This window comes from Oryzias latipes, chromosome 24, assembly GCF_053564925.1.
Source record: "Oryzias latipes strain Hd-rR chromosome 24, Olatipes_Hd-rR_3.1".
Classification (NCBI taxonomy): domain Eukaryota; kingdom Metazoa; phylum Chordata; class Actinopteri; order Beloniformes; family Adrianichthyidae; genus Oryzias; species Oryzias latipes.
In genome coordinates this window covers 8650038-8675204 of record NC_136260.1, presented here as the reverse complement: position 1 = coordinate 8675204, position 25167 = coordinate 8650038, and the positions used below count along the sequence as shown (strand labels likewise).

The 25167-nt window shown below is 38.1% G+C and overlaps 1 protein-coding gene across 11 annotated transcripts in view; it reads right to left on the bottom strand.

Moving 5' to 3' along the window:
• Positions 1-25167, bottom strand: part of col12a1b (collagen, type XII, alpha 1b) — a 99196-nt gene that overhangs the window by 31359 nt on the left and 42670 nt on the right. For 5 of the 11 annotated variants that reach the window (XM_078943052.1, XM_078943050.1, XM_078943048.1 and 2 more), the window contains 27 exons: positions 24134-24270; positions 22562-22691; positions 20588-20727; positions 20049-20181; positions 19915-19932; positions 18623-18762; positions 17287-17416; positions 16903-17051; positions 16581-16710; positions 16035-16174; positions 15550-15679; positions 15322-15461; positions 13601-13730; positions 13279-13418; positions 11707-11836; positions 11268-11407; positions 11030-11159; positions 9913-10052; positions 9676-9805; positions 9327-9466; positions 8599-8728; positions 6651-6793; positions 3850-3979; positions 3583-3725; positions 2119-2248; positions 1819-1938; positions 1344-1490 (listed from right to left, as the gene is read on the bottom strand). In XM_078943052.1, the coding sequence (XP_078799178.1) occupies positions 1344-1490; positions 1819-1938; positions 2119-2248; positions 3583-3725; positions 3850-3979; positions 6651-6793; positions 8599-8728; positions 9327-9466; positions 9676-9805; positions 9913-10052; positions 11030-11159; positions 11268-11407; positions 11707-11836; positions 13279-13418; positions 13601-13730; positions 15322-15461; positions 15550-15679; positions 16035-16174; positions 16581-16710; positions 16903-17051; positions 17287-17416; positions 18623-18762; positions 19915-19932; positions 20049-20181; positions 20588-20727; positions 22562-22691; positions 24134-24270 (3540 nt within the window). The remainder of the gene's footprint in view (positions 1-1343; positions 1491-1818; positions 1939-2118; positions 2249-3582; positions 3726-3849; positions 3980-6650; positions 6794-8598; positions 8729-9326; positions 9467-9675; positions 9806-9912; positions 10053-11029; positions 11160-11267; positions 11408-11706; positions 11837-13278; positions 13419-13600; positions 13731-15321; positions 15462-15549; positions 15680-16034; positions 16175-16580; positions 16711-16902; positions 17052-17286; positions 17417-18622; positions 18763-19914; positions 19933-20048; positions 20182-20587; positions 20728-22561; positions 22692-24133; positions 24271-25167) is intronic. The other 6 variants (XM_078943051.1, XM_023952715.2, XM_078943056.1 and 3 more) reach the window with 3 other exon arrangements.

Here is a 25167-nt window from a genome sequence, read left to right as displayed (position 1 = left end):
GAACAAATAGTCCGCTTTTTGTTTTAAAAACAATCAAAACTGAAAAAGTAACAAGAATGAACAACTAAAAACGTATTGAAAATACGGCTGCAGAGCTCCAATATTGCTTGCCATTTTAATGTCACCGCTAATGTTAGGTATGGCTGTAAGCAAGAAGGAGAGAGTGCAAACAGATGGATGACGGGAAATGGGGCAGGCTTACTCCGAGCCGACAGTGCTGCTCACAATTCAGAGGTAAATTTCTAATGAACTCCTGCCACTCTGCAGAAACTATGTCCCTAGAAAACAGTTTTGGTTCAAAGTGGCATAATCATAATTAGAAGAGCACTAGGAACATTTTTACAATAGATCACAATATGATCAGAGTGGGACTTAGAAGAAGCTAAATAATATGAAACCATCATTTAGTACATTTTTAAAATGTACAATTATGGAGCACAGATATTGGTAACTATTTAAACATAAAAAAACATCAAATTAACCAACAGAACACAATGTTAATTTTGAGACTATAATTTTAAAAAGTAAAATTAGATTTTCTTGATAAATCTTGTTATCACTTTCTGGAATACTGTTAAGAAACTCTGTTAGCCCTTTTGTGGCTAAGAAACATTCAAAACAGATCTGCTTTGGATGATGCAGCTTCCTTAAACGTGCTATTTTCTTTTTCTGTCACCAGTTTCCACTATTTTTCCAGTGTGAATCCGCTCTTGCAGCTCTTCGCTTTGTGAAGATGAATTACCTTTCATACAAATGCCTTTTTTGTCAACAATCTATTTTTTTACAAGATGAATAAGAAAATCCAGGTTGATATATTCATATTCCTTATAAGGTTCGACAATAGGGACATCTTTAAACCTAGCATCATTTATTTACCATGTAAAAAAGTGGATATAGTATATAGTTATCATAAAAACATATCTGAAATCCTCTTTTGTGTTCATACCAACTGTTTTTTGTTACTTTTATCAGTTCATTGTCGGTTAACAGATATTTAAATTAATTTTAAAAGAAATAACTTTTCTTTTCACCTCAGTTTTTTCTATTGGGTTCTTTTTAACATCCTTATTATTTAGACTAACAACTATTCTGTTGAAGTTTTCTGCTTTTTTAATTTAGAGACACAACACAATATCCAGCAAATCAAAAAAAGTTGTCATTTTTTGTGTATTTTTCCTGAAGTTATAGTAAAAAATGTTCTGCATAGCTGAAGACCAAGGTCACACAAACACATTAAAGTTGTCATCTGACAGGTAGGAACAGGCACTGAAACAGGCATCAGCTGGAGGCTATGAGGCATGAATGATGTTTGTCTCCTCAGACAGTTTCAGTGTCGTACGTACGTGTTGTTCCTTGTCCAATGAGAGGCACACTCATGCCGGATGGGTACTGAGCCAGCACTTTGACATCGTAGGTAGTTCCAGGCTGCAGGTTGCTCAGAGAGTATGAAGTCACATCGCCCACAAAGATATCAATGGGTTGATCTTTGCCTTAGAAAAAAGAAATAAATCATTTTAAAACTGATATATTGCTATCCCTGGACATGACATTCCAAAAATAAAACAAAAAAACAAAATGCCAACTTGTTCATGCAAAATACTAATTTGTATTTATGAAATACAAATTTGTGTGCGGAGACTGCTAATCTTTCCAAGCGCTATAGTTTGTTCATACATACCGTAATATTAATTTGTCGCTTAAATTAATCATTTGATGGAACCCTTTTTTTTTTTTACTGGCATGTCCAAGGCTCTGTAATTTCCTCTAGAATTTCTTGAATTAAATGATTTATTTCAGTGAAAAAGAACCAGCACTCACCTGCAGGGCTGTAGATGATTCTGTACCCCTGCACAGGAACGGGGACTGGATCCCAGGCCACCCTAAATCGGGTGTACCACTCATCTGACACCCGAAGGTTTCTGGGACTCAACATGCCAACTGCAGAAAAGTTTAATGTTGTCAAACATGTCCCACTTCAACAAAGTGAAACCAGCATTGTATGGAAACATTTAGCACACTCGTGTCCTATGATTCTCTTAAAACTAGCAGTTCATTTCTGTTCAACCAAACTTTTTGTGCAAAGATCACTGAAACTGAGTAAGTTTAAGGTCGTCTCACGTGTTTTTCCATTTCCATTGAGCGACCCTCCCACCCCATCAGCATAGATGGCCTCCACTGTGACGTTGTATGGGGTGTCTGGGAGCAGATTCTGCAGAACTAAACTGTTCCTGATTCCTGGGACCGTTGTCTGGAAATCATCACAAAGACAAAAAAAGAAAAAATGAAAAAAGAAAATCAAAAAATAAAAGTTGTAAAAGCAGAAATTCAATTATATGGTTCAAGATATTTCTTGTACTTTTGACGATTGGGGCTCAGCTCAGTGGCCTTGTGGAAGAGTGTCCACCTTGAGATTGGAGGATTGTGAGTTTAAATCCAGGGCTGAATCCTATCAAAGACTCTAAAAATGGCGCCCAATGCCTCCCTGGTTGATACTTAGCATTAAAGGGTTGGATTGGGGGTTAAACCGCCAAATGGTTCCGCCTTTGTCTGCAGTTCACCGATGACCCCGGGGGATGGGTCAAATGCGGGGAACAAATTTCACACACCTAGATGCCTGACAGCCAATGGGACTTAATGAAAATAATGAATAATTAGGAGTTAGTAAAAAGTTTGTCAGGAAAAGGTGCATCAGCTACAGGGACAAATTCAGTCTGAGTTGATTGAAAATCAAGTCCTGACTTGTCAGCCGCACAAGTGATGGACTGAGGCTGAAGTCGGTCATCGTGAGGCGCCAAACACTGATATTTAGCGCACAGACTGATTGCCTCCATGCCAAAGTGCATTGACGCAGTACTCAGAGCAAAATGAGGTTTCAGAAACCTGACGTTTGGGGTGAAAAATGACTTACAACTTTAAAAACATGAACCTGAGTGTGAAAATAATAAATGATTTAGAGAAGCTGTTTTTGAAGTGTCTGAATTGCTAAGTTTCAAAGATTTCCCACATTTAACGGGAAATAACACAGAAAACAAAAAGAAATAGTGTGTCAGAGCCACATTATTTTTTTTTTATACAAAGTGATTAGCCACCTGTAAGTCTACGTTTGTGTGGAGGAATCATTACATCCACTGCTGTTTGACAACTCAAAGCAAACATACGCTTAACAAATAAGCAGAGTGGAGCTCTGTTGTGTCCATCTTTCATCGTCATTAACCAATAATATATTAACTACATCATTATTCCCTTATTCAAACAGTTTGTTTAACTGAGTGTGTAATTACTCTCAATAGTTTGTCTTGCACGACCTGAATGAGGTAAGGGAATCCCAGGATATGACATCATGTGAGCCGAGCAATTACTTTGAAAAGTTTCTTCACAACTAAATAAGGTCTACCAAACTGTAAAAAAAAAGAAGAAAGTTGAAGTATTGTTTGTCTCTTTTTAGTGTTTTAAAGTAAAAAGTCAGAACTGCAAATATTTAAATAAAAGAAAAAAATCCACTATTGCTCCCTTTTACAACCGGGATTTGCAGCCCTTTTTTCAACAACGACTGACTTGAACATTTTCAAAAGCTGCACTCACAAACTCTGTGATGGGATCCCCGGTCATTGGAGCGTAGGAGATTTTGTATTGTCTCACAGGTCCCTCAGCGTGGTCCCAGCCAATGGTCAGGGTGCTGGTGGTCGCGTCCAGAACACGCATGTTCCTCGGGCCAGCTCGAGGCACTGTCAACAACAGACAAAACTCCTGCCTCAAAATGCAGAACTTTACTTTCTGCTGTTTCCCAGAATAACACACTTTCAAATAGTTAGAAGTATGCTAGTGACAGCACGTGCGACTCTGGCTTACGAGTTTTTCCGTTGCCCTTCACTTTGGACCCTTCTCCATCGGCATACATGGCGGAGACGGTGACTGAGTAGGGAGTATCCGGGATCAGGTTGTCCAAGAAAGCTGTGTTGATGCTTCCAGAAACTTGAATCTATGAAACCCAGAAGTCAGAACTTCATCCCTACATTTTGTCCAAATGCAAACTGACCCTCTGTTAGTGACAACACTCAAATCAGATTATCACTTATCTGTTTAATGAACAGCCTGGCAAGCTAAGTGTGAAATACATCTATTCATTAAGTAACAGCAGTGGAATTGTACCAGGGTTTTGGCTGGTATGTTCAAGTGTTGCATCAGAAAACATAGTTTGCTTTAAAGCAGGCATGTCTTTGTTTAAAAAAGGGGGAAAAATAAATAAATCGGGAAATGTTGGAGTTTTGGCATGTCAGACCATAACAGATGATGTAGTAGCTGAGAAGCCACAACTGAAGGCTTATATACACCCAGCGGCTTGGGGTTTAATCCCACCAGAAAACTAAACTGTAAAGCCCACAGATCGGCCACTGTCTTTGTTATACATCATGACCTTTACTTGTCTGAACATTAATCATTGAGTCATTTCCTGAATGGAGTTCTACTCTCAGGGGATTACACACTTCTTGTTGGTTGAGCCACTGATGCAGCCAAACAGTCCAGTTGTTCTGAATCCTGCATTCATGTTTCACATGATGTTCTTGCAAAAATGCTCAGTTTTGTTTCTCACTTGGATTTACTAAACACTCAAAAACAGTTAAAAATCGCATTAAGAGAGATTAGTTTGAGCCAAAAACACTAAAGTATCTTAATCTGGATTTAAACAAAGATGAGGTGATTCCTCATTTTGGGGTTTGAATGAACAGCTCTAAAACTTAACGAGATTATTTCTTTTACGTCAATATTCAGGGATCTAAAAGTGTCCCATTTCCGGATGCATGAATTAAAAAGCCATTTAAAGGCAAAGGTAAACCAAAACGTTAAGAATTTAACACTTTTGAGCATTTCTGTGTTGTTTTTCTCCTGTCTCTGACTCAACTCTGACTCTGACTTGTGACTCAGGCTACATCATCATGAAAATAGACAGAATATTGTTCTAAACTCCTTTTAGTTAAAACATGCATTCCCGTTAACATAAAAAATGATCTGAGGTGATCCTTTTAACTGGAACAGCATCATTATATTAGTGCTGCTTCACTAAGTTGAGATACTGCTGCTTTTATTTTGAAGTCAGTCACAGACGTGTCCAGCACGCAGCGCTTCCAAACTCAACTCCGAATTTGTGGTGAGGATGAGGAGAACACAGTGTTCCCCAACTCAGATCCAGAAATTTATACTGGTGCATTCTGTCAGGGATAACAGAGACATGCAAAAGTCTGACAAGTTATTATTTCCATATTTCAGCTCATCAGGATAATCACTGCTGTGCAGCCATCTGTGCAACATCAGTACGAGCAGGGTTGTTTGAGACATAAATGAGCCACCTGCTGTTTTCTTGAAATGGACTGACCCTGAGTTTAGTGACTTTGTTGGATGTGAACATTCTGTTATTGGCTGTCATTTAGTTCGTGTCCAACAAAGAAAAATAGTTTCATAAATATGTCTCAAAGTTAGATTTGACTGTTTTTAGAAAAGTCTAAAAAACACGAGTTTTAAGATTGTTTTTTTTTTTTACAAAAGTTGACTTAATATGTTCTTTTTTTTAGACTATTAGAGGGTTTTTAAAGGCATTCTCTTTTACAAATGCTCATAACAATTGTACAGTTTTAATCACGTTTCATCAGCATTACTGCAGAATTATTTATCTTTTGTACAAGCCAGGGGAAGGAGTGGAGTCCTTAGTTTTTGGGGGGGGTTTTTTGGACAGATTTTGGCTCGGTAATGAATGGCATTAAGGGAAATGTTTAAATTGAGTTGAAAGCGTGCTCTTTTTTTCTATTTAGTTAGATTTACAAACAGTAACCATACTTTATAAACACCACATAAGAGGACAACTTGCTATAAATGAGGCTACAAAAATAAACTGACTAAAGCTGGACTTAAACCAACAGTAAAGTTTCAGCTAAAAAATACATTTCCAAAATTACAGGACAACCCAGAAATGGGAGTCACTTGTTGAAAAAGTCTCACGTTTAGTTTTTAATTAAATTGGTTCCATCAGGTTCCATGATGTCTTTGGTCGTTGTTGAATCAGGATTACCAAAAAAAAAAAAAAAAAAGATATTTGGTGTAGCAGTTTGTAAAGACTCATTTAAATAAAAAATCTTGTTTTTGACATGTTGTTAAAGCATTTCTCTGATAATGGACATATAAAAAGACAATTAAGATTGAAATTGTGTTAGTGAATCCAGCTGTACAGCTGGATGGCTTCTATATAATTTTTTCACTGATAATGTTAGGTTGGGGGTGTGAAGGGGTGTGAGATAGCAGGAGAGAGTGTAAACATATGGGTAATGGGAAGTGGGGGCGGGCTTACGCCATGCTCAAAAATCAGAGGATATATTCGTAGTAAATGTGAACGTCTGTAATAAATAGAAGTAATTTAAAAAGTTATCGGCCCAAACAACAAACAGATCTACGATAACCAAAGTCTTTGTAACAAGTACATTTTAAAACTATATGTATTTTTATTCATACAGTCACTTCAGATTAAAATAATACAAAATAGCAGGAGAACTGCACATCCGTGCTAAGTCAGGAATCTCGGGGGAAATGCCCTCCTGCTCTCCAGGCTAATTTTGCAGTTAATGACACTTCATGCTTTAACAGCCTGTGGGGGACTTACTCACCGACTCTGCTGGCCTGACTCCACTCAAAGGGGCATAGGTCACCTTGTACTGCTGAACCTGACCTGAGGCGTGCTCCCAGCGGACGTTCAGGCTGTTGGGTGTGGGGTTGTGCACCTGGATGTTCCTGGGTGGTGTACGGGGCACTGCAAAAGGCCAGACAGATCAAGAGAGAGTGAGGTGTGGAAGGAGCAGCAATATTTCACAGAGATAAGAAGCATCAAAAAGTATGAAACACGTTGGTGCCCAAAACAGCAGCTAAAGCTGATGGATTTACAAACAAGAGTGATTGCATACCTGAAAAAAAAAAACTATTTCCTGGAAAGCGGTGAAGAAAATAGGAGCACAAGTCAAAACAAGGATGAGACTGATGGATCAAATTGTATGATTTTAAACAGATGCTCATAAAAAAAGAGAAATTTCCTTTAAAATGTATAGAAAAAATGATCAAATATGTCACTGCAATGAAGAAAAACACTTTTTAACTAAATGGTACTACTGGTTTAACATAAATGCTTTGCACTGGAAAAGTTGCAGAGAGTTGTTCCTCAGTGTTTATGCAGGCAGAATTAGCATAGCTTTGGGTTTATGCAAAAGCTTTTTACTTCTGTTTTAAAGCAAACCAGATGTGCAATTCCCCTGGTATCTGCAGCTTTGCTCAATAAAAGCAAACTAAAATATATTAGGTAAAAGAAGCCTTCTTCTCCTCTACTGAAATAAACCTTTAGAGTGAAACCTCGACTCTCACACCACACACATTTACAACTATTTTAATTGTCCATCATAAAACTACAAAATCATTTTCTTTTCCTAAGATTATAATTTGTTAAAAAATGTTTTGTATTAAATTGACAGGAATTTCCCCTTTCTTTTAGCTTTATTCATCATGATGTGTTGAATTGTTTTGTGGAGTCCACTGCAAAGGAGAGGATGGCGTGTTTTTTCTTTCTTTATTCGTTATTGCTGTTGCCATAGCACCAGCCTTTAAACACACATTATAGAGGGGAAGCACAGTTTTCCACTCATAGTCATAACCTTTGGAAGCACTATGTGGAGTGGGAAAAAAAAACTAATGAGCAGTTAAATCCAGATAATCGACAAGTGACTCAATAACTGTCCCACACAGTTTTTAAGCGGCATAAACTGAGACTAAAGTTTTCGTTTCTTATTTTCTTCCTCCTGAGGAAAGATTTCTGGGATTTTGTTGTTTATTTGAGGTTGAGAGACAAATGTTTTCCATACAAAGCTGTGAGTGATGTAAAAAAGACCAAAGATGAGCTGAAGGTGTAGATGTGGAATATTTGTTTAACTTTGGATGACACCTAAGTAACAGAAAGTCTTGACTGCCTGCTGTAAAGCTTGTATCCTTTTATGTAATTGCATGGGGCCGGTTCTGTTGCTTTTACTGTCATTTGGGGATTTTTGGAGACCAAACAAACCTTTTGTTTTCTATCGGTGATTGTGGATTAAATCACATTTTTTGAAGGCTGTCTTTTGGGTGCATCTCGCTAATTCAATGCTATTGACTTGAAGAGCAATTTGTGAAGTTTAGAGAACATTAGAAGTTAAGAATGGCATGGCTCTATTTAAGCATGAGGGAATTACAGAGTGAACAGAAGGAAGAAGAGAACCAGGTGTACAAAGAGCAGGAGCATTGTGTTTGAAAAAGTTTCTGGAACTGTCAGCTGAGGTGTGCAGCGTAGGCTGTAAACTGTGGTGATTAATGCACAAATTCCTCAGAGCCATTTCTGAGAAGGGATTACCACAAAGTTAGCTGCAGTGTTTGCTCTTATCTGTGTCTCATATTCCACAGGCTGAACCTGTCATTTATTTAAGCTATTGATGGGTCCAGAGGCTACTGCATCAAAGCGCTGGTTTCAAAACTTTTAAGCAATTATGTTTTCTGATGGGAAAGATCATTACATCCGTAGAACCAATACTGAAGACTTACGGGTCTTTCCTTTGTCCGACTGACGCAGACCGTCTCCCTCGGGGTAAACTGGAACCACCGTCACAGTGTACGGAGTGTCAGACAGCAGGTTCCTGAGGACAGTTTCAGTGGTGCCACCAGACACCTGCTCCTATTAACACAAACGCACATCCAGGACAGTGATTTTAACAAGTCTATACTGGCAAATAAGCAACATGTATCTTAGTGTGTCGGTATGGTAATAAAATAAGTAGATCCTGTGGAAGCATTTCTGTTGCATAATTAAAAATAAAAGTCAATACCAGAAATGATTTTTCATTTTCAAAATGAGATAAAATGAAAAATCCATCGGCCAAACTGCTTTTTCTTTTTCTTCTTCTACATTGCTCAGTTAATTAAAATGATAAAGAAAATTTTATTTTACATTTGTCATTTTCTAAAAGCTCTCTAGTAAAGGTGTAGCAAAGTTTAATTAGAAACATCTAATTTGACCATTAAAATGGATTAACAGAAATACTTTTTCATTTTCACAATGTAGCTATATCAGTTGACTCGAAAATGAAATTAAAAAAAAAATCAATCCTCTAAAATGCTTTTTTCCAAGCAAAATAAACACTGATTTTTTAGGGGTGGATTACAGACACATTTACTCAAGGTAAACAGAAACATAAACAAGAAGAAAAGGAAGCTCAATTGACTGACATAACCTACTGCCGCTACTCAAAGTATCTGTAAGATGTCTGCCTCACCATGTCCTCGGCTCCTCCAGATGCGGGGACGTAAAAGATGCGATACTGCCGAACGTTGCCGTCTGCCGGCTCCCAGCGCACCTTGAGGGAGCTGGTGGTTGGATCTGACACCTTGAGGTTCTTCACTCCACCCAAAGCCTCTGTAAACACCACATAAATATCAGGTTGTTTCCTCAAAAGTAACAGCCTGGATTAGGTCAATTGTGTTAAATTGGTGAAAGTTTAAAGGCAAACATGATAAATTCTTCACAAATTGAAATTTCCATGACAAAAAAACATTTTATTTTAATGTACAAACGTGTGACACAGAAATGTGAAGTCTAAAGTCTACTCTACAGTGCAAACCCACTTGTTTTTCCATTCTCTGACATGCGTTTCCCTTCTGCATCAATGTAAATGGGCATCACTGTAACTTTGTACTCTGTATCCGGGCGGAGTTCCCCGAGCACAGTGTTAGTCGTCATTCCGGAAACTTGAGTCTGTAAATAGCGTCAACAAATAAAAAAAAAAACATCTCTGTTTACAATTTACTTGCTGTTTTATGTCTATAATTCCCAGAACGTTGCTTGAAATCCGAGAAACAAACCGTGGCCTCAGTTCCTCCAGCAGCGGGTACATAGATGATCTGGTACCGCATGACATCCCCCTCAGCCGGCTCCCAGCTTACTTTCAGAGAGCTGATGGTTGGATCAAAAACCCTGAGGTTCTTCACTCCACTCAATGGCTCTGAAGGCGGAGAGAACATTTTAGGGTTTAGCTGTTGTTCATATTAAAACTCAAAGACATCTTTCTATTGAATTTTTACCTTTTGGAAGTGAATAATATTTTTTCTATGATATGCTCTACAACTTCCTTTGCTTGTCCTTTAACTATTTGTATACAAGTTCAATCAACATGCAAATAAACATTTTTTTGGTGACATTGTTGTATTGTCTAATTGCTTGGACAGGACAAAAAGAAGTATAAAAACTGTATGCACTATTGCACATGCTGAAGGAGATGACAATCTCTTTTGTTTTATTATTGTTATTTAACTGTGACTGTGTTAGGTGCAGTGGGATGAGCTGCAATGGAGATACGAGTCCAATAAAATAAAAAAATTCCATCAAATCGATAAATCCTGCAAACGATGGCATGAGAGGGAAAGCTGATGTTTTATGGTTGCGGGGCTTACAGTGAAACAGATGCTTTTTGGAAAACACATTTTCTTAGCAGTCTAACTGTGGGACCAACTCTTAATAGCTGAACAAACATGAGGAGAGGCTGCATTGTTTGTATACATTTTGGCACAAGTAACATTTTTGAGTGTCAAAAGCTGGTTTGATATTTATCCCAGGGATTGCTGCATTAAAGCTGTTTCATCTTTATAATTACTTTTATAAAGAAAGATAACTTTTTATTTGAATTCAGCCAAAGGAGGTCTTCACCAATACTAGCATTATGTTGCTTGAGTTTTGCTTCCTGGATTGATCCAAATCTTTTCGCATCACCAGGATCATCATTTATTGATTGGTATTTTGGATATTTTGATGTTGTATTTCCTCAATTTTACAGGCTTCATGGCTCTTTCTCACATATGGGGTCACTAAATCTTGTATCATTGCAAAGTCTTTGGCGTAAAAACCTTTTTTTGCTGCTATGTAATAGCTTCTATTTTAGTCAAACTGCTACAAACGTTGTCTAAATCCTCAATTTTTCCTTACTTGTCTTCCCCTTTTCAGCTTGCCGTATGCCTTCCACATCTGGATAGACGGGAACCACGGCGACATTGTAGACTGTGTTGGCGTCCAGGTTCTTCAGGATGGTGGTGGTGGTGCCACCTGACACCTCTTGCTGTTCAACAGAAAATAATGCCCTCTGTTGGAACTTATTGTGTGTGGGTTATGGCAGTTTACATTTCTGTCAAAACAGACTGAGTTAACCACAGAGAACTCATTCTACCATTTGCTCTTCTCCTCCTGGTTGAGCAGCATAGAAGACCTTGTAGCTTCGGACATTTCCCACAGCTGGATCCCAGCGAACCGTCAGCGTGCTAATGGTGGGATCAATCACTTTCAAGTTTTTAACTCCACCCAATGGATCTAAGAAGGAGAATCAGGAATGAATTACAGCTCAGAGGATTAAAGTATTTCAAGTTAGACTGCCATGAAAAAAATAAATTAAAACAGAAATTGAAACCAGAAAGTGTCTTATGTAACTAGACTTGAATGTTTGAAGATGTAAGATAAGCATCAATCAAAAACCTTTTTTTTTCAGCATTCTTTTAACTTTAAATGTAGTTTAAGCCATAATACGTCTCAGACAATGTTTTCTTAATTGTGTGTCAATAATTTGCAATTAATTCTGAAAATGATTGCAAATGTGTTTGTGCAACACTTACTTGTCCGTCCGTTCTCAGACAGCATCTTGCCCTCCATCTCAGGGTAGACAGGCACCACAGACACAGTGTACTCCGTGTCTGGCTCCAAGTTCTTCAGAACAGTGTTGGTTACAGTTCCAGAAACCTGATCCTAATTTTAGGGAAGAAAAAAAAAGTCAAAACATAACATGCAACATTCTGTAAATAATTTCCTGCAGTGCAGTACAGGAACAGTAACTGCTCAGGATAGATGAGGCCACTTTGAACCCCGTAATTTAGTCTTTTGAATGCTTCTGTTTCGAAATGGCAGTTGAAATAACTTTTGTTTACTGCCCATTTTTTGTTACACTTGATTTTACAGTGATGCTATTTAATTTTGGATTTATGGAACAAAACAACATTACATTAATCTTGTTTTGTTCCATAAAAAACTGTTCAAACTCTCCTTCTAAAAACAATAATTTTTCTTACAGTTTTTATATTTCATTACTGAACACTAAAACTTTTAAAAACAAACAGATGAGTTGTCATCACCATCTTTGTTTCACTTATAGCCGGATGCTTTACTTTTGTGCTTAAATGACTAAGAACTGTTGTCACAATTAACATTTGCTCATCTTGTATGTGCTTACACTATAAACTTTACATTTTTATGTTAGTAGGGATTTTATCATGATATGCAAGTAAACACTCTTCTGTTTAAAATATTAAAATGTGGCAGATAAATAGCACATGCAGCATGAAATTAATAATAAAATAGAGATCATCCTAACTTTCCCTTAAGGTCTAAAATGTATTTCATATTTTTGAAACCATGATAAAAAAGTTGCTGTCTAAGTGGTATGTTTTTCTATCTTTTCTATGCTAATTCAGAATATTTTAGCCTATTTCTCAGACTAACAATTATTTACAAAAACACTTTGCTTCTAATTAAAGGTTAATCAATATTTATATATGAATATGTATTTTTTTATGTTCAAATATTAGGATTTTAATATGAGAAAGGATAGTTAGATTTTATGAATTACATTTGGAGTACCACAGGGAAGCTTTTTGGGTCCCCTGTACTTTTTTCCTTTTACAATTTGAGATTGTATTTCGATTTCAGTGTTTCTGCAGTTACATAAGCACAGAAAACAATATTTGTTCCTGTTATCTGTTCTGGTTTTATGAATTATAGCATACAGTAGTATGTGTTTGTTCAGAGAAGAGGATTTCTTAAGTGAGCTTTTAAGACATGTCCAACTTGTATACATAAATGGACCACTGTGCTCTAAAGGAAACACATTTGCACGAGTTTGATAAAATGCAAACACAAATTCTACTTGTGCAAACTGCACAAGAAAGAGAAATACATCAGCTTTTACTGCATGAATCAAGAAAAAATACAACAACTTTTGTTTTATCGGGATTTGGTCCCAATGTGACAAAGAATAGGATCAAACAGTTACTGCAATTATAAAATAATAGTTTTGGCTGAAAATCAAAAATTGCAATGTGTTCCTGACTATTAGATTTTAAATTAAGAACATCTTGTTTTGAAAATATAACACATATGGATACTTTGGTAAATGTGTTGGAATGAAATCTTACCACGTCGCTTTCTCCTCCAGCAGTTGGAACCCATATCACTACATACTCCCGCACATTTCCCTCAGGGGGGTCCCAGCGGACGTTTAAAGTGCTGGTGGTGGGATCTGTAACCTGTAGATTCCTCACGGAGCCAAGCGGCTCTAAACAGACACACACACACACAAATGAGAGATCTGTTATCCCATCTGAACTATAGGTTATTCAGCAACTGTTTGTATAAAAGCTGTATCATGCTTTTTACAAGTCTGAAAAACTACTTATCCACATTGCAAAATACAAAAAGTGATGCTTTTTACGAAACTATCATCTTCTAGTTACTCACTTGTCTTGCCAATGTCAGATGAGCTTGGTCCATCTCCCTCTGCATACATAGGGACCACAGTGATGCGGTAGCGAGTGTCAGGAAGGAGTTTCTCAAGGACAGTTGTGGTTGTGCTCTCAGACACTTGTTCCTGTAAAAGACAATGAGTTAATGAGTTAAACAGTCATCCTAAAAGCTAAAAGCTGGAAGTTGTTATGGAATGCCCTGAAAAAATGTAGGTTTGTTGACAAAATCCAAGGAATCTCTTTAAAGATTCTCTGTCATCTAGATCATGTCATCACAGGAGTCTGTTCTCTATATTTTGGAGGTTATAGTTTGAAAATACTCAAGCTACCAGTGAACATCTCTGATAGGAAGTTATTTTATTTAGTCAGAAAAAAAAGCTATAAGGTCATTTGCAGAAGTACATAATTAGATCCAATACAACATGGTTTTTGAACAACCAACAAAGTAGGTAGGGATGAATTACATTTTTCTTGACAGACATAAGGCAAAATGGTTATGTCATTGTTGGTGTAAATGTTCAAACAGAAACCTAGTTTTTCCTTTGATTCTTTACACAAACGCCCACAAGTTAACCTGCTTCGAGCCTTCGGCAACGGAAAGGGGAAGGGGGGGTGGGGTTGCTCTGCACCAACAGTCCCGCCCACAACTCAGAGGCGAAGTTTTAAAGAACTACTGGTACTTCTGCTCTGCAGAATCTATGTCCTAGAACACAACACAGTTATTAAAATCTTACCAAAAAACGGCGCAATCATAATAAAAAGACCAATGGGAATGGCTGTCCTGTCGTCCGGAGACATTTAGACATCGTCCAATCAGAGCTTTAGCCGGCCGACGATTTGGCAGCCTCCGCCCTGTGGCCACCCAGCTCTTACCCGATTTTGTAAAGGCGCCATTCCTGCCTGACTGACTGCTGCCATCTGCATTCATGACTACGCAAACATCAAGGATAGGGAGCTAATCTTGAAGATTCTACCAATGGCTCCCCATTGTGCGATGGGACTTGTATATTTGACCGTAGCATAAATCATTCAAGACATATTAGTCAACTCATTTCATTTCATAATCAGGAGGATAAAAAAAAACATCAAAACTAACAAAAAGCTAAACTATTTCATATATTTAAAGTTAACTGTAGTTAAAGGTCATTAACTTACTAACAGCTTTACTGAACATAGATAACAGAAGTTTAGCGTCCAGTTTGATATAATAAACCAGAATTCAGCTAAAGTTGTGAAACCTCTTTGAATATCCTTCCAAGCATGCTTTTGATTTTTCAACAGTGTTTAAAGCTGGTTTGATTCCCCTGTCGTGCATTCCTTGCTGATCCAAACATAAGCAGATGGTGCTAAACACAGGACCCAGGACTCAGCAGGGTAGTGTTCAAATGTGATCCCAGAGTCTACAAACAAAGCAGGGATGCAGAGTTGAATGCAAATAGGAGGAAGGAGTGGATCATATCAAAGGGTCACAGTCTGATCTGTTTTGAGTTAACCTAGAGGCTGGTTCAGAGGAAAAAAAATCTAGTTTTTAAGGTTGCATGTCTCTAGTCAGCTGCCAGATCACAAACTTGTAACTTAATGCAACTTTAATTTTCCTCAAAATCCCTGTTTTAACTTTAAGTAGCATTTGAATGAAGGTAGTTTCAAATCCATGCAATTACTGACTTTGGCCTGAAACCCTATTATAGCTGCTGCATTGGAAGAGGATGCTCTCACCACGATCTCTAGTCCTCCATCTACAGGAACGTAGATAATTTTGTACCCCTGAACGTTCCCACCAGCAGGATTCCAGTTCACTGTGAGAGTGGTGATGGTCGGCTTGGTCACTGTCATGCCGCTGACGCCACTCAAAGGCACTGCCGTGAATAATAAACAGTAAAATCATGAATTGTCAAATTTAGTTTCAGATTAAAACGTAAAAATGAAGGAACGAGTGAAACTCACAGGTCTTTCCATTCTCCGACTGGCGTTTTCCTTCACGGGCAGGATACGAAGGCACCACAGACACTGTGTATTGGGTGTCTGACATCAGGTTCCTGAGAACGATGGAGGTGATGCCTGCAGGAACTTGTTCCTTTTGAACAGGAAGAAGAAAGAGGTCTTCAATGTAAACTCACTTGCCTTTATTAAAAACACACCCTGCATTTTTGGTGTTTTTAGCAAGTTCTTGTAGCATTTTTTCTGATGACGGAGGACAAGAAATGTAAGCAGGAAATTGCATTTATCCATGTCAACAGTCCACCTACAACTCAAAAATGAAATTCTAATGAACTCCTGCTGCTCTGCAGAAACAATGTCCTAGATTTTTTTTTTTTTGGGATAAAAGCATAATTAAAAGACCACTGGGAATGGTTTGAAAATAGATCAAAAGATGATCGGAATGGGACTTTAATAACATGCAGGCAATACAGAAAATGTCTTCATCATACCATCTGCTCTGTCCCGCCAGCAGTGGGCACATAGAAAACCTTGTAGAAGCGGACAGCTCCATCAGCCGGTTCCCAGTTGACGTTCAGGGATGTCATAGTGGGGTCTGTCACCCTTAAATTCTTAACTCCTCCCAGAGGCCCTACAAAGGCAGACATTTAAGGTGCTATTGAATTATGGGAAAAGCAACAAAAAATAAAATTCCTAAGACAGAAAGACACCCAAGAAATAGAGGTTCCACTCTGACACAGACTTTAGATCTTCTGCTTTTACATGTTTCTTCTATTTCTATCATGGGTTTTGCTTTTCTTGGTTATTTTTGTTCATAGAAGAAGCCAAATGAGATTACGAGGCTTAAAAATTCAGAGCTGTTTGTTACTAATGGTGGTGCCTGTTTTTTGCTCGTTTTCCAGCTGCCAATCTCTCCTGTGGTCTGTATGATTTACCTGATGCAGTAAATCATGCACGGATAGCTGAACAATAAACGTGGTGCTGAATCTTGAAGGAACCAAATACAGAAAAGTGAGTTCCATCAAGGGAATTCTTACTTGTTTTTCCATTTTCAGTCATAACCTTTCCATCTCCTTCGGGGTAAACTGGCACCAACGAGACAGTGTAGAGGGTGTCAGGCTGCAGCCCTCGCAGGATGGTGGTGATGGTGCCTGCTGACACTGTTTCCTGAATTTAAAAACACCCTAATTAGTTTCCTTTTGACATTAAATTGAGGGGGAAACATGCATAAAGCTGTCAAAGAATTCATAAAGAGCTTGAGATGACATGGAAACTTCGGATAAAGCAGATAGATGACTTCTGCATTTTAGATGTGACTCCCTGAGATGCCACCTGACAGGAAGTGGGTTAGGGTCCTACCAGTCCTACCATGCTCTCGGCTCCTCCAGCAGCAGGAACATAAACGACTTTGTACTCCTTTACTCGTCCTTCAGCGGGCTCCCAGCGCACGTTCAGAGTAGTTATGGTTGGATTCAACACCTGCAGGTTCCTCACTCCGCCTAGAGGCTCTGGAGGAGTGCCAAAACAGGGAAATAGTTAGCAGAATTGAGAAGGAATAAATCTTCTATTATTACTTCCACTTGTTGAATCCTTGCAACATTTACAGCTGTGAATCTCAGTGTAGAACTAATAGTTTCTTTTGGAAAATTACCAAAATTCCTATCATTGCAGCAGCAGATAGCCAACTTCACAAGCTGTCCTGACTACAGCATGGTATAAACGGTATTTTAGGTGTCATCTTACTAGTTTTTCCTTCTCCAGAGATATCTTTTTTGACTCCAGAGGGATAGACAGCAGACACAGTGACGGAGTACGGTGTATCAGGCTGCAGCTTCTGCAGGACCACTGTCGTCTTCTTAGCTCCAACCTCCAGCTGTTTACACACAAGAGTAAGCAGATGTTGACTTCTTACTGACATGAAAATGACTGCCACAAACAATAATTCATACAAAAATGTGAATAGGAAGTTTACCTGCTTTATGAAAATGGGAAATTGTGGATCACCTTCAAGAATTTTTAAACTAAATCTGAATTGTTCATTAGTATCCATTTAAGTGAAGTCAAGACATTTTATACCAATTTCTATTTTTTTCATTTTTTTTATTTCTGTATTTTAAGTAATACACATGTAATTGTCATTTTTCATATAAGTTAACACGAACGTTGAGTTTGTACATTACTATGTTTTTTAACATTTAACCACAAAGTTTTGAAACAGAACATTTTTTAAATATTATGTTGTTTCACTGGAACAGAAAAAAAAAGTGTCAATCAACAGCTTACTAAAATAATGTGTCTAAATTTCAGATTCTTCCCGTATATGTGTGTATGTATCTACTCCAGAAATGCAAATTCCAAGACTAAAATTGTAAACGTTTCAGGTTTAATTTCATACCTTTATGTGATCATTAAAAACACAAAAAATGAATAAAGGCCCCTGAATCTGGGCATTATTTGCTAATGAGAAAATGTTGCCCAAAAGTCAAACACCTAAACACCACATCTGATCCATGTCAGATTTTAACAACATGCCTGCGGACAAATGACAAAATCCCAGATGCTTGAAATTGTCTGGTGAAATAAATCAGCTAAGGTAGAGAGGATGTGCGATCAAAGCAGGCAAAGTCCCCCTGCTGACATGTTTCACCAAGAAGTGTATGACGGTAAAACTGCCAAATCTTCTCAGACACAGAAATTTTTCTGGTGCCTCTAGGTATTTTCTAGTGCTTAGCATTTGTGTGATCACGAAGAAGGAATTTAATCCATGTGGGCCAAACAGAAGCCAATGAGCAGCAGGACGTCATTGTAAACACAAAGAGAGGGGCTTCCAGAAACACGCTCAAACCTTAATTTTTGTATAAAATATTGATATGTATAAAAATGATCTTTGGAACGCCCTTTATGATTTAGAATGAATGCTTTAATTCAGTTTCATAGCAAGAAATCCCACATGTTGCCTCCACATTCTGCCAAATAGTGGTGCAGACTTTAAGGTGTGCAACAAGGTATTTTCTGACCAGGATTGCCCTTTTTCTGTTGCTGACGACAACACAAACCGTTTTAAAATATAGAAACTCACAGTCTGAGGCTCGCCGCCAGCGATGGGCCTGTATGTGACCTGGTAGTTCTTGACAGGGCCAGGGGCTAGATCCCATTTGACTGTCAGTGTGGTAGTAGTGGCGTTAAAAATCCTCAAGTTTCGAGGAGGCCCTGCCGCCACTGGAAGCACAAAGATACAACTAGTAAGATGACCATTAAACAGAGAGAGGACATGAAAAACAACATGAAGAGAGGAAGGATGATGATGATGATGGCACTGATGCTCAAACAGTCCAGTGGGTCATGGAGCTGCAAGGATGACCTTTAGATTGGAAGCAGCAGAGTAATGAAGTTAAAGACCCACTCCGATCATCTTTTGATGTGTTGTTCTTCTAAGAAGTTTCTGCAGAGCAGCAGGAGTTCATTAAAAATGTGCTTCTGAGTTGTGGGCGGGACCTATGGCGCAAAGCCACCCCACCCCCCTTTCCCTACCTGTTGCTGAGAGCTCTCTGTTTAAGCAGGGCAGGGAGCTTTTGGCCAGCCCACTGTAGTTTCTACATCAATCTATTTTTAAAATGCTTTTTTTCATCTGCTCCTGATTCATGATTGGAATAAAGAAATACAATGCAGAATCAATTCAGTCCTCATTAGAAAAATGCCACAAGAACATGTTAAAAACTCCCAAAACACCATTTTGATCAGAGTGGGTCTTTAAAAATAGAAGGAGCAAAGAAGTCAGTGAAGATGATCTCAGTTCAGAGAGGTTTATAACCATTTAGGTTGATCAAGCGTGGATTAACACAAAAAAAATCAATAATAGTTTTTTAAAAAAAAGGTTAATGGAAATGACAAACTTGCTTTGCTGAGTGGGTTCACTGACTTCCAGCTCCCTAATTGCTTAACCAAGCAACAACATGCAACAACATTTACATGATGATGACTCGTGGGAATAAAATGATGTTACACAATGAGATGAATGTGACAACACAAATGAACGCAGCTGTGAAGAGGTCAAACACAAATGAACAAAAACACAACACACTGGAAAGTCACTGCTTGATGTTCACACCCCATCTTAGGTGGCAACTTCTATAAGCTCTAGTGTGATTTATGGGTAATGATAAGGTGTCTTAAGGCAACTAGAGGCTAAAGAAGAAATCTCCTTAAACTATCCCTGATATTTCTGGTGGTGTGAACACAGTGAAACACTCATTTTCATGCGATGAAGACAGAGAGAGTGATTCTAACAACATGATGTGGTCCGTGTTACCATTCCACACACAATCATGATTAACACAATGAAAAGGAGCCAGTCCTTCTCATGTCACATACCATCTGGAGCCTTCAACACTAGAAGGAAACGTCAAGAGAACAACAGTTATTGTACCGCGAAATGACAGCTGAATAATGACTTGATGCTGTTTGGGAAGACAAAGAGACCACCAAGGTCACAGCGGCAAGCTTACATGTACGCTCCGTCCCGATCAAGTCCTCGCTCTCCGACTCATCTGGATAGATGGCTGTGACAGTGACCATGTATTCGGTGTCGGGGTCCAAGTTTTCAGGAACAAAGGTGAGCATGTCATTGGCCAGAATTTCCTGATGGTTCATGAAAACAAAACAAATGGGTGAGTCTGATTCCAAAACAATATGAAAAGAGCATTCACTGCAAAAATGTCAAATTCACAAAAAAGACAGGGTTTTACTTAAAAGCTGGTTTCAAACGGTTTTAAATGGCTAAAAACGGCATAATTATAATTAAAAGGCCACTGGGAAAGCTTTAAAAATGGATCAGAAGATGATCGGAGTTAGACTATAATAAATTTACAGTTTCTCTAAACACCATCACACACAAAAATGCAGGAATACTTGTGAAAAAAAATGTATGAACGCACCAAAAAGCATTTTGACAAAACCTCACTTACGTTATCTCAAGACTAAACTGAAGTGATTAAACAATGTATGTTGATAAGCTATCCTGATCTATGTACGGTATTTGACCTACATATACAAAGTCGTTCTCCCCTTTCTTGGTCCATCCGATGCGGTATAGGGCCACGTCCGGGGCCCCGTGTTCCCAAGTGGCTCTGAACGAGGTCTGCGTCACCTCAGAAAACCTCAGGTTCTTTGGAGCTGGAACAACATCTAGTCAAGGAAAAAAAAAAACTGAATAATGATAAAAACATACTACAGACAACAGATAGAGAAAGGTGACAGATTATGTATAAATACTAGATGAGAATTAAGAGCCAATTTGGTCAAATTAGACTCAAAGACGATTACGTTTATTATGTTAAAGACTTTGATAAAATAGTCCCATAAAATAATGAAATATTACTTATTGAAAATTATTCAAATGTATTATCCTGGATCAGTGGCGGTTTTAGATATGGGCGATATGGGCGGTCGCCCCGGGCGGCACTTCATAGGGGGCGGCATTTGCCGTGCCTGATGCGTGCCTTATTCATATGCGTTACTCATATTGTGCTACGACATTCAAAGAGGAAGCTTGCAGCTTTTAATTTGAAATTGCTTCAACTGCCGACACTTAACACTTTTACATTGACACATCAGACTGTTAAGAATGTCTTCATTCTCTTTGCTCTTCACAGTTATGGTGCAAAAAAAAAAAAAATAAATAAAAAGATGAAATAACTCAGAGTGAAAAAACGTAAAACAGGCACATGAAAAGGAATTGGGCAGAACAAACACCCGTGCTCAACTCAATTTCGACAAAAGCAGGCAATGGGGATTATTTCCCACAATACTTTGCTCTGACACGGCAGACCCGACACGCACGTGACCACCGCCCTCTGCTGCAAGACGCTTGCGGCCACACCTCTTTGCTGTAGTCTTTGGAACATTAGTCAAAAAACTCGAGAGGGGGGCGCAACTCGCCGGTGGCTGGCTGAATTACACTAACAGGCGTGAGGGGAGTCTTTTTCTATCTGACAATCAACTCTGGGCCGCAGCTGCGCCTCCCGTCATAGAGACGGAGCCGCGTGTGTCAGAGGGAAGGGGAGGGGGAGGGGGGATGAGCGCAGACCATTTTTTATGGATTGAGGTTTTTTGGAGGATTTCTGCTGTTGGTGTTGCACAAATTTAGGGAAATGCCAAATATTTTTGGAGTAACCCCACTGACGAGTTCTATGATTTAGTCTTTAATGTTTTATAAGACCTAAACATATTAATCACAATAAGTTTTTTTTTTTAGATCTAATCCCTCTGATATGTTTCACAAAGACACACACAGGGCGTCACACATTAAGAAATTATTGTTAAAAATGAAGCAGGAGTCCGGCTCTAAAAAAAATGCTCTAAAAAATGATAAAAGAGCAAAAAAAATGGAATTATTTGATTTGTAATTTCTTATTAATATTTCCAGGCTTTCTTTGTTTTGTTCTGCAGCATGTTCATATTTGTATAATTTTGACAGAATATATTTCTATGGGGAGCAACATATTATTTAAGGTTTAACTTGTGTTCCTGTTTTTATTCATATTTATGTTCAAAAAGTTCAGTTTAAAAGGTTTAAAAGTTTAGCTTTAGTGTGTTCATTAAATGTTTATCTTCTTCGGCCCAAAACCTTAAGCGTGTTTTTAACTTAGGCCCCCTGTGTGACTTAGTTTGACCCCCCTGTAATATGAGTCTAGAACATTCATGCATTTTTTTTGTGTAAAATAGCTAAATAGAAGATAGGGAACACAACAGGATGTTGTCAAATTTTGTATGTGTGTGTGTGGGGGGGGGGGGGGGGGGGGGGGGGGCGCCTGTGGGGTTACTCGCCCAGGGAGTAAGTCAGTGTAGAACCGCCACTGTCCTGGATACTATTTATTTCTATTTGGAGACTTCTAGGCATCACCTAGGCATCACATTAAAATAAAATTGGAACACCTGAAAAAATGTTTTTTGATTTGTTCTTTCATAAAAATTACATATATATGTATAAAGGATAATTTAAAAAAAAGCATGAACCCACCTGTTATGGCACTTCCAAGCATCGGGGCTCCAGTCCCAGCGTCATATACAGGAACAACAGCAACATCATACTCGGTCTGCGAAATGAGGCTGGACAAATCCAAGGTTGTGATATCCCCATTGACTTCCACCTGCAAATCAGACCTATATTTAGTGGGACTATCATGTGAAAAGTGAAGGGAAAAAGCAGGAGGTAGATGGGGTTAAAATCTCCTATAGAATATTTAAAAAATGTATTTTTAATGATTTTAGTTTTGTTTAACCATAAAAATGCAAAGAAAGTGGAGAAAATCCAATCAAGTTTATTTTTTTGGTTTATTACAGATTTTTTTAATTCATCAACAAAGCATAATGTGGTTTGGGAAAGAATTTTGAGTTTAACTTTTAAAAACAAAAAAACAAAACAAAAAAAAAAAAAAGCTGACTTAAAACACATAAAACAAACCAACCCTTCAGAAAATGTCTGGAAAAAACAAATAAATCACAGGAAAACTTTCATGTTGTAGCAATAATGATTGTTTTTTCTTCTTGTCAGGTTTCCCATTCCAGGGGAAAAGTGGTCGGGCAGCAGCTGTTAAAAAAAACTCTAAGGACGTAAATCTACTGTGAGCTCTTCTTAAATAAACAAAAACACCTTTTAGAAAAATCCTTAAAAGTAGTAAAATGTCATTTATCAGAAATTTCTGCTAATTAAAACCAAAAAGCTTTCCCTTAAACTGACATTTAAGTAAACACAAAACCAAAAAATATATAATAGCAGTTAATCTGAAAAAGTCCAGCCAGCGTGGGCTGAGGGCCTCTGTCGGAGCTCCTCTTCCAGCAAACTGATTTAATGCTGAAGGAGGAGCTAACAGAGAGAAGCTGCTGGAACGCAGTCTTCTTCTTCTGGCACAAAAAAACCCCATCTTTTAAAAAAAAAAAAAAAGTACACCGACGGTTTTCATTAAGACTCTTAAAAATATATCTAGCAGAAAACATAAGCATTTTTGGGAAAGTATTTTGGACACTTGAATCCATATTTTTTAATTCTGCTCCCAAATTCTCTGTCAGGTTCAGACGATCGTCCATGACAGCTACCCTGGATTCTGATGCCTACATATGCAGCAAAAGTTTCGAATCGTTTTTTTTTTACTGGAAGCCCATGTACTATTGGCTTCCTGTTAAACAATCTTCCAACTGTGAATTCCAGTTTACACATGCAGAAATATTTGATGCAAAACTGCTTTATTATTTTACTATTTAGTACTGGTGTGTATGTACACCAATGGAAAATAAACACAACGATTTTCTGAAGGAATTCTACCATAAGTATTAATAATTTTGATGCTTTTTATGCTTTTTTTGTGAATAAATGTACCTTAGGACAAAAAAAACCTGAATCTGACTGAGTTGAACTGATTGTGCCTTAAACAAATCCAATTAGGAAACTTTTGCCCACCACCTGGATATTTTAGTTTTCCATTTGGGAGAGAAGTGGAATCATGGTGCAGAACCGCTGGTGTGCTAGAGTCATGCTCTGAAATCTGGTGAAACGGTACTGAAAGAAACAACAACAAAAAAACAGCAGCTGTACCTCCTTCATGTCTCCTTCATCTGGCTTGTAGGATATGATATATTTGAGAACAGCTCCAGGAGCAGCGTCCCAGTTGAGCCGCATGGTGCTGTGAGTCACATCTGTGATTCTCAACACTCCAGCAGAAGGCATCGGCACTGAGAAGGCAGAAAGAAAGGAAGCTTTATTGGTAAAAAGGATGACCAATGCAAACACTACTTGTACTGCAAAATCCGTATATTTCAAGTACTGATTGTATTAAGTAACTTCTATTTGACAGTTACTTAATAATCAGTTGCCTTGAATTTACCTGTCTTTCTGCTAAATTATCAATTATAACTTACACCTAACCTTTTTCATGCTGGACAAAATTGCTTTACAATCACAACAGCAAGAGTAACAAAGTACTCAAGAGTCCTGATTACTAATCTAAACCATTAACAAATAAGAATATGACTTTATTAAAACTCTCATTCTACGTTCAAACTGGATGCGCATTCTTGAAAGCGCTAAACATGTGTTCTTGAAGCCGTGTTTGGCCCATGGTGTTCACGGCAAGCAGGGAGGGGCCTCTTCATCTTCTTGCTCTTTTTTCTACTGTTTACTAACGCATGTCCTCCACCTACAGTTGGAAAAAGCTTGGTGCGAAATGTCAAATGGTGCAAATCTTTTTCTTTCACTGCTCTATTCTGATCTGAAAGACTTGGTGTCTTATAATTCCAGCAAGACACAAATTGCAGTATTGAATTTCTCCTTAATGATCAATTTTCAAAATGTTGTCACTTCCTTAAATCAAAATCATCACTCCCGATTCCAAATCCCTAATTGGTCAAAGTTTGACCTGGTTTAACCTGCAACGCATGATCAATGGCCGCACATTTTGTTTGTAGAGTCCAAGAATGGTTGTGGAAACTTGGGTAAATGTTTTGAATGCAGAAGCCTGAAACGAGTGTCTACGGCGCGTTGACGTAGTCTTTTCATTGGAGCTTAAACACAGGCGTTACCAAAGGCGATCGGAATGTAACTTCACATCTGAATAAAATCATTTTACTTTA